General features: G+C 34.0%; 1 protein-coding gene across 1 annotated transcript; it reads right to left on the bottom strand.

The window, feature by feature from the left end:
* Positions 1–1,810: 1,810 nt before the first annotated feature.
* Positions 1,811–4,353, bottom strand: LOC133284928 (trihelix transcription factor GTL2-like). Its single transcript, XM_061482065.1, has 2 exons — positions 3,950–4,353; positions 1,811–3,465 (listed from the first exon to the last, which is right to left on the bottom strand). Exons 1-2 carry the CDS (start codon positions 4,327–4,329, stop codon positions 1,998–2,000), a joined length of 1,848 nt encoding a protein of 615 aa, XP_061338049.1. The 5' UTR covers positions 4,330–4,353; the 3' UTR covers positions 1,811–1,997.
* Between the last annotated feature and the right edge of the window lie 5,141 nt (positions 4,354–9,494).

Genomic DNA, 9,494 nt, shown 5'->3' on the forward strand with positions numbered 1-9,494 from the left:
GTAAGAGTAAAATGACATAACTTATATCATTTAAAAGAATAAACATTTTTCGCTTTATATATATACTTTTTGTTAAAGAAGAAAAGACAACCACACAGGTCCAAGGGTCTCTGATCGCATTAATAGAAAGGAATTAATTGGTGGGTTAATCGCGCAAATTCTCCCTACCCTAGTCCAAAAGGAGGCTTTCTCGGGAATAGAGAGCACTGAAGTTTGGAAGATAGTGAATTAAGCAGAAGTAATCGATCAGCAAAGAATAACTAAGATGATTTTGGCACGAAAATATATGCACCGTGAGCCATTGACAACGACCAATCGAATTGTATAGTACCATTCATTTTGAAGTATGATGCTAAGTCACACAACTCGTAAGTACTGTAAACGCAGCTAAAAGCTTTACCTAACTAACTACTTTCAGTAGCCAATTTTTACCCCCCAATAGTTCTGAAGTAACTATAAACTATGAAAACTCAATCCACCTCAAAGAATTCTTTTAGAATAGAAATATTTTCACACAACTTTTATTCATTTTAAAAAAATTTATTCATATAATATTTGTTATGTTTTCTTGATGTTTTTATCATCATTGCTTAAAATCTAAAAGGTTATTAACAGATTTTAAGATACCAACATATAATTACAAAGCAAACTTAAGACAAGTAATTATTAATTAGTCAATAAGAAAGTATAAATATAATGAAATTAAAAATAATCCCCCATACCAACACCATCTGGGGAGGGGCATAAGTACCGTAATCCTTGGACTCGTATCCGAATTTTGGATTAGTCCCATAGGCGGCTCAAAGAGTCGAACCCGTGAAGATACCGGGAGTTCTGATTCGCCTCAAAGAGGTAATTAGGATCAATTACCAAAAAAAAAAAAAAAATCCCCCATTAAACAGTGACTTGCAAGGTAATTAAGGAAAATTCTTGTATGCGTCTTATATATCTTTGCATTATTACAAATAATTTGTTTTTATAGATTTCAACTCAGATAATCAAATAGCATTTTATCACTGCTTCACACTCACTCTCTTAGAAATCATGAAATAAAGTGGTGTAAAAAGACTATCATATCGATTAATTAACAGTGTTTGAAGAAGGTGGTTGACAAATTGAAAGCATTTTTAATTAATTAAAAAACACAATTAATCGTGGTCTATTACTATAATTTACATACATATCCTTCAGTATGTTGCTGATTGATCATCATACGAATAGATTTTTCTTCTTCTTCTTCTTCTTCTTTTCTTTTTAATTCTCACGAAGTGTCTCCTACCATTTGAGTTTGAAATTAATTATTGCCTGGAGGTAAAAAAGTTAACACTTCTTAAAGTGTTCTCTAAAATTTTATTTTTTGAGGTTACAAGCACAACTCATTTTGGGGGGGGGGGGGGACTTTAGCTTGTTTAGCATTTGAGGGGAACATAAACTTCTTTTCCCTGTACACTTGGATGAAAGGGACATATAATTCCTTTTACCTTTTTATCAGATCCAGTCCCTAGCTAGTAAAGTGAAGAATGTCCTAAAGAATGTCTTGCCATCTCTTCCTTTATTTTTCACAGGGTCAAAATATATATGTGATCTCTATCAAAACATAAATGAAACAATATCGACTGATTCCCCGCTCCTTAACACACACACACACACCCCGGGCGCCCCCAAAGAAAAAGAAAAAGAAAAGAAAAAATGGAATATAAATAATATTATACACTTAATCTGGACCCGCCCATAATCGGATTAATTAGTTGCGAAACAATGAATCGATTGGAATATTTTTTAAAAAAAATATTATAAACTTACACCGGAACAGAAATATTGCTCTCATTCCTCAAGCTGTCGGTGCTCACCAAATTCTAAGTTTATCAAAATATACATTCAATTATATGCTATAAAAGAAAGGCACCATCAACCAAAAAGAAAAAAGAAAAATACACAAGTTACAAAAGAAGTGGTACTTATTATGTCATAGAAAATGGACAAATCAATATAATGAATTAAAACTGATCAAAATCCAAAGAAGGTACTTGCATCAAAGTTTTCTCACCTCCATGATCAACCTGCATACTGAGACCACCAGACCCCACTTGAGAAAACTCATGAGCTTGGGTTTGATCTGGTGACACTACTTGGCCAGGATTCGCTGGTGGATTATTCAAGTGGCTTTCAGATTGTAGAACAAGTTTTCCTTGATTATAAAGATTGCTCAGTTGATTGAAGTAAGGACAAGTTCTAGAATCGAGGGATCTCTTCCTATTCACATCCTTGGTTTTTCTGAAGTACTTGTTTATGTTCTCCCACTTCTCTTTGCATCTCTTTGCACTTCTTTTGTATCCCAACTCCAACATCCTTTGTGAGATTCTCTCCCATAGAGGAGCCTTGTTTCCTTCCTTCTCTTCATTGTTGTTATTAAGACTACTGCACCTGAGGTTTATCAGTGCTAACACTTCGTCTTTTGGCCATCTTCTTCCAACATCGTCTTTCTCAGTTGTGGATGTAAGGTTTGAGGAGGCCTTATTAGCAATTGAACTTGTCTCTAATGGATTATTATTCGGAAAATTTAGTGAAGAACTAGGGTTCTGGGGAACTGGGGCTGAAGTTGAAGAAGAAGGAACTTGTGATTTATCTTGGGCAAGACTTGAGCTAGGGTTTTCAGCTGAGAGTGCATAACATGTAGTGGTTAAAGCTTGATTTAGAATCATAGTAGAAGAAGGTGTTGACTGAAGACTTTTCTCGCCAGCAGAAGAAGGATTATTAGGGTTTTGAGAATGCAATGGGGAAGAAGTAATAATGCGGGTATTTGTGTTTGAATCTTTTGTTACCTTGTTTTTGTCTTTTCCATTTCCTCCTCCAAAGCTATGACTTGCAGACGAACTTTCAGAAAATTTCTTCAAGAATTCAATTATGTTGGTTTGTCTATCACCAGCAATAGCTTGTTCCCTTGCCATCATCTCAAGCTCCTTGTTCATTTTATCCATCTCTTGCTTCTTCCAAGCTTCCTCTCTTGTAAACTTCTCTTCATCCCTTTTCAGCATATCCTGAAGGAGCTTGTTGTGCATCTCTTCTTGTTGAGCCATCATGGTGTGGACAATACTCTCACAAAAACCCTTGAAAATCTCAAACCTATCAGGCCTCTTCCTCTTACTCCGGTCCTTTGTTTTTTCCAAACCACTTTGCTCGTTTTGTTTGGTCACTGATCCGTCAATATTAATGTTTCTCGATGAATCCTCTTCCATTAATGCATGATGATGATGATGATGATGACCCATATTCTTGTCTTGTCCCTCGCTTGGCTTTTCACTCCCAACTTGATCAGGGTTTTGATCACCTTGATAAAGCTCTTCAAGCTCACTGAGAAACCGATAACTCTTGTTGTAATTAATGTTGTTGAAGTATCTACTTTCTTCTTCAAACTTCTCCTTGCACTTCTCTGCACTCCTCTTATAACCAAGCTCTGCTAACTTCCTGCGCCAAACATAAATATATAAATCCAAAAAACAACAGTAGAAGCATTTATTTTTTGTTATGTGCTCCGCACACAGAGTCTTCAACATGTAATAATAATAGACAAAATGGGTTCCTTCAATTTTCGTCCGTTCCCTCGCCGGCCCTGTTAATTTTTCTCTCGGGGTGTGTGTGTGTATGTGTGTGTCACGGTGTCAGTGTTTGAGCTAAAGTGTAGGTGCACGTGTGCCTTTGTCTACCACATGAAGGTAGCATATGATGCAACCACTGATCAAACACAAAGTCCACCTCATTAATTTTTGTATTAATTAATTAACGAATTTAATGCTATGAATTTTTTTTTATATTCTTTTTTTTTTTTGGGATGATCATTGAAATTCAAAACTAAAACTTGATCGACTAGCACAAAACAAGTTAAAGTAAAACAAAATTTAAATTGCAATGATATATGGATATGATTATGTTAGTAAGTTCGTAAGTATACCTTGAGACATGTTCCCAAGTGAGCTCTGGGAACCAACTCTCCATGCTAGATCTGATCCTTAACAGTGCAAGCACTTCGTCGTTACTCCAAGGATCAATCAGCTCGGGTAACTGTGCTTGATCTCTTTGAATTTCTAAGCTCATTGACACTGTACTGTTTTCTTCCTTCTCTTCTTCATGTTTGTGGGTAGAAGAGTGGTGTTGTAATGGGTGCAAGAGATTGTGTTGGAGTGGCAATTGATGATGAGAAGGGTTATAAGGATCAAAAGTAGGAAAGTTACTTGGGGTTGCAGAAGCATGTAGAGGGAAGGGTAAGTGAAGAGGTAGTGAGGTCCTTGGAGTTATGAATTGATGGAACTGGTCTGGTACTCCATCGAACATGTTTGTGTTTTGTGTAAGAGTTTTCTTTCTCTCTTCTTTGTACCCTCTTCCTTTCTGTGCTCAGTGTAAATCAGCAAAATGCTACTAGCAACTTTACAAAAACACCACTCTCTCTCTCTCTGTCTCTCTCTCTCTTTCTCTTTCTCTCTCACATTTATCAAAGAATTTGTCCTTGCATGGAGGGGGAAAAAATAAGGTAGCCCACCACCACACCCTTGTAGAGGAAATTGAACTCACCACCCCCAACAGATATAATTCTATACAATAAAAAAAAAAATGTGGTTTCCTTGAACAAGTCAATCAAACCACGTTACAAATAAAAGGTATATTCAATACATTTCAACCTTTTTCCTATTTTCAAATAAAATCCAAACTCATCTTTATCATCCATTACAATGAAGAAATTTTAGGTAGCCAGGGAGTCTCACTCTCACAAATCACATGTTTTTAATTAAGAGAGAATAATTGGCATCATATAGGATAAGTGAGTCTAAAAACTGAAACGATTTTTATGTGTCGTGGTGTTACTGGTTGGTTTGTAGCTAATGTAGAAATGAATGCAGTTCCTTCAATTGGAGGGAAAGAAGAAACAATTATATTGTATGATATATGATTGGAGATTGGAGAAGACGCGCGTGGGTGGTGAGAGTGTGGTTTGGGATGGAAAATTATATTACCAAAAAAAAAAAAAAAAAAAAAAAGTAATAAATAATTTTGGTTGTCACTGGGCCATTCGAATCCTATGCAGTAGCTGATGCTCATGATGGTGTAATTAACGGCATCCGGATAGCAGGACACGTGAAAACATGCAGAGTGTGGGACCATTTATTTAAGGATGGGAATCTTCACATGGTACAATGGAATACAGCGTTATACTACAGCTTCATCACAGAGCCCTTCCTCTCTCTGCTCTTGTTAACAACTCTCAAGATATTTCAATTTTTTGAAGCATATGTTGGGCCTACTATTACATGTATATTTTGGATCTAAGAAAACCAACAATAAGAATATTTCCCCCACTTTCAAGGATTTACTTTCCGCTTTCTCTGCGAGTTTGCATTTTTAAGTCTGTTTATGTACATATGATCTCAGCATCACCATGCACATTTCCCCCCCTCCCTCATATGGTTGATGTTCTTTTCATTTTCGTCCAATTAAGATTTCAGCCTTCCCATAAAATACATATAATAAACCGATATTATATAATTGAAAGTGGTATATATGTGAGCTGAAATTAAGGTTAAACTTAAACATGTTTATAAGAAGAAGAAAAAGAAAGAAAAGAAGAAGCTTTGGGGTTTGGGGTAAGATGGTTAAAGGTTGAAAGTTTTGACCAACCAGCTAGAAATGAGTTGTGGAAAGAGATGTGTCATAACCTGTTGCTGTAAGATGGGCTCAATCTCAGGCCTTTTGTGCCTGGCTACCTGCCAGTCTTTGCCCTACTTTTTGAGTGTTGACCCACTTGACTGAACCATGGCCTCAAGTTGTACCAAACTTCATAACAAGCGAGCTTGGAGGCGCATTTATTTTATTTATTTTATAAGTTCTCTCTCTCTATCTCTATCTCTCTTACACCCAGTTTTGGAATAGAATTTTGGTTCCATATGGACATGAATTTGTCTCCTATCATATTTTTAGTTTTATCTCAGACTTAATTATCAAATGGGAGCGGGTTTTAGAGGATGAAACTTGCACTGGACATGCCCAAAACCAAAACATAAGGGTCATATAAATGGGCCTGTTTTTCTTTTTGTTGAGTAATAATGGGTAACAACTAATAACTATATAAATATTCTGTTAATGTTGCCGAGACAGGATCATGGGTTTTGGATCGTTGATACACTCTAGGCCACAGATTATAATTGTTTCTTGTGTGGAAATAAGAGGAAGTACAAAGCGTCAAAGCCCATTCCATGCTCCAACCTAAAGTCCAATCTTTTGTTCACAGCTCGGACCGCATAGAGTGGTCTACATGCGTTGACAAACGTAGTATCACTGTAATGCTTTCGCCCGGCTAGGCTCCTATTTTAGTTCGGATAAAAAAAAAATTACATATCAAATTATCAAAATATTATTGTAATTTAATTTATTATGAACAAAATTTATTATAAATTCTAGCATATTAATCTAAATTATTTACTAAATAATGTCACATAGCATTAAAATGTAAATGAACAATTGCCAATAATTATATATCAAAGCAAATGTATAAAAATGCACTAACATTTTCGGTAAGAATTGCACTTTTCTCCCACATTATAATAAGTAATGAACCAAACATTGTCCTAAGGATATGAAAATACACAAATATAATAATTGTATGTGAGTGAGGATATTCTAACTACCAAAAACTTTCACTACTAACTTACTAACCATCACATCACCATTGGATCAAAGAGAGAGAATGTTAAAAAGTTTTTGAAGAGAGAGAAAATGTTAATCTAATGGTGATTAGATAGGTAGTAAGTTGGTAGTGAAAAATTTTGGTAGTTAGAATATTCCTCCTAATTGTATGTATAATAACATTTAATAAATAATTTAAAATATAATGAAAATTTGCATACCTAAAATTATAAACGACGCTCTTTTAAATTAATGAAATCTTTAAGGATATAATCTGTAGTAAAAGGTTCAGCAGCCTCTTTTTCAATATACACAACCAAATTATTTGCAAGAAAGTCATCATCCATTTTGTTTCGAAGCCTTATTTTCATAATTTTCATTGCTGGAAATGCACGTTCACTACTTGCTATTGAAACTGGTAGTGTTAAAATAAGACGAATTAGCCTATCAACCAAATGATATAATTTGACTTTCCTGTCTTAGTTAATCCTTGACACAACTCAGAAATTGAAGATAAATTTTGGAGTTATGGATGTTTTGGGATGTCCTTGTGGAAATGCTTCAATTGACAATTCAAATTAATTCACTCTTGCTCAGAAAAATCAAAAGGATAGTATTTATCTGCAAGGCTACAAATATCATCAACATTAAATGCTTTGTAAGCATTCTTCGGATATAATGAAAAATTAAGTGATAAAAGTTCCATTATTTGCTCAGTAAACCTTCTATTTAACTCTTGTAATTGAAAGTCAATGGTTGATTTAAAGATATCAAACTAATAGCGATGCTCAATAGTTATTTGATCATGTTGTTGACGACCACGACCTTCAATATATTGAGCATTAAGATCTGGAACATCTATTTCAAGTATTCTTTTCCAACCATCATCTCGCAATTCTTGAATAAGTTCGTATGTACTTGACACTAATTGTATAACATTCAAAATATCTTGGGATTTTTGTTGCAATGCTTGACAAAGAATTTTAGTGATGCCTATGATCTCTTTCATCAAAAGTAAATTAAAGATAAACTCAAAAAAAGTGATCATCTTATAAGCTGCAGTAGCATCTCCTCTTTTAAATTAATTTGAGCCTTCACTACGAATTTTTTCAAGTACTGAACACGATTCATTATACCCTCATTGAAGATTGCATATAGAATAAAAATGAGAACCTAATCTAGTATCACTAGCACTCTTTAGTGTACCTACTTGGTTAGAACCTGTACCAGTTTCAAGCTCACCAATAAATTGCAAACATTCAAATTCAAGAATTTTGGCAGCTTAGAATTTATCATGACGTTTAGAAGATGCAGTGATAATATTAATGATGAAATTCAAATTCTGAAAAAATTGATAAATAGAAGAAAATTCCTTAGAGGCGACAATTAGTGGTGAAAGTATGATGGGCAGGGCTGGGCCGAGCTTTGCCTCGAAAAGCCCAAGCCTATGCCAAAAAATTCAATTTGGCTTGGCCCGAGTCTAGTACGAGTCTAACTGTTTGCCTGGCTTGACCCGTTTATAAAAAAAGTGGCATGTCTTGGCCCGTTAGCTATTAATTTTTAACTTCCAAGCAGAACCATGAATCAACTTCACAAAATACTCAAATTTTATTGCTAAAACAAAAATCACAATTTCAACATCCAAACAGAACCATGAATCACAACAAAACTCAACACAATCTGCATTTAAGTCACTTTCAAAAGCAAAATACTCAAACTAAATAACATATATTTTATTAGATCCAACAAACAAATCTATACTATGTAAATTAAAATAACTACATGAATCCAACAAACACATCATGATGCTTGTAGTAGCCAAAAACTTCTCTTCATCTTCTCCCCCCTACAAATACAATCCAAGATTACATAAGTTGGCAAGCAATTTGTAAATGTAGAAAAAAGAAGAAGAATAAAGAATAGAAAATAAAATAAAATTAAGAAACACAAAATCGTTTAAGTAGATTCATATAGGTAATCTCACATGCTGAGATATTGGTTCCTCTTACATAAAAAATAAAGTCAAATTTCTATTAAAATTTAATAGAATATAATTAAATTATAAAATAATTTCAATTGATTAAATTTATATCTTTTTTTTCTTCAAGTCATACCTATTACGTAGCCAATCTCCACCGTATATTCTTGGAAGGTATTGTTGCGAATAATCGGCAAGTGTACCGATCGTTCCAAGTAATAAAAGGATGAGTAGAGTATCGTCTCCACGAGGATTGAGGCACCGAATTTATTATAACTATTCCTCTCTTGTTGGATTAATGAAATTGGTTTGAAAATAATCGTGTTTTGTGGAAATTGAGAACAATTTAAGAAAGTGTGAATAATTCAAAGAATCTTTAGAAATTCAAAAACAAGATATTAAAGGTTGAGAAAATATTTAACAAAATATTGCGGTAAAGAACACCAACACCTTTATGATCCCCACCTTATAACTGAATTAACATTTATATTTAATTTATTCATTGATCAAACGATTCACCATCTTTAAATTGATTAGTTAAGCCCTAATTCCTTTGTAACCTTAACTTAATTAACCCTATTAGAATCTTAATCCCTTAGAAATTCTTTTTTAGGTTAAACTTTTGAATAAGTGAATCCTTAATGTTTGCAGTTCATGTAGCCTATCCCTAGTGCATACATAAATAATTACTTTCCTTTTGTCAGGAATTAGAATCTCAATATTCCTATTGAAAATCCTAACCCTCGCAATTCCAAAAGAGTGATCGGTTCTAAAAGAATTAAGAGATGAAGAACAAAGGAAATTAAATTCAATTGGAATAAACAAATGTAAAAATCAACCAAAC

The sequence above is a fragment of the Gastrolobium bilobum genome, unplaced genomic scaffold (assembly GCF_033153095.1).
Source record: "Gastrolobium bilobum isolate Gb01-03AN ecotype WA unplaced genomic scaffold, APGP_CSIRO_Gbil_v1 utg15403, whole genome shotgun sequence".
NCBI classification, from domain to species: Eukaryota; Viridiplantae; Streptophyta; class Magnoliopsida; order Fabales; family Fabaceae; genus Gastrolobium; species Gastrolobium bilobum.

What these genes read in the sequence shown, in the direction of transcription:
- LOC133284928 (XM_061482065.1), bottom strand. Translation starts at nt 4,329, where the DNA reads ATGTTCGATGGAGTACCAGACCAGTTCCATCAATTCATAACTCCAAGG. An exon ending in ACTTGGGAACATGTCTCAAG is followed by an intron (nt 3,466 to 3,949) that starts GTATACTTACGA and finishes TGTTTGGCGCAG; the next exon opens with GAAGTTAGCAGAGCTTGGTT.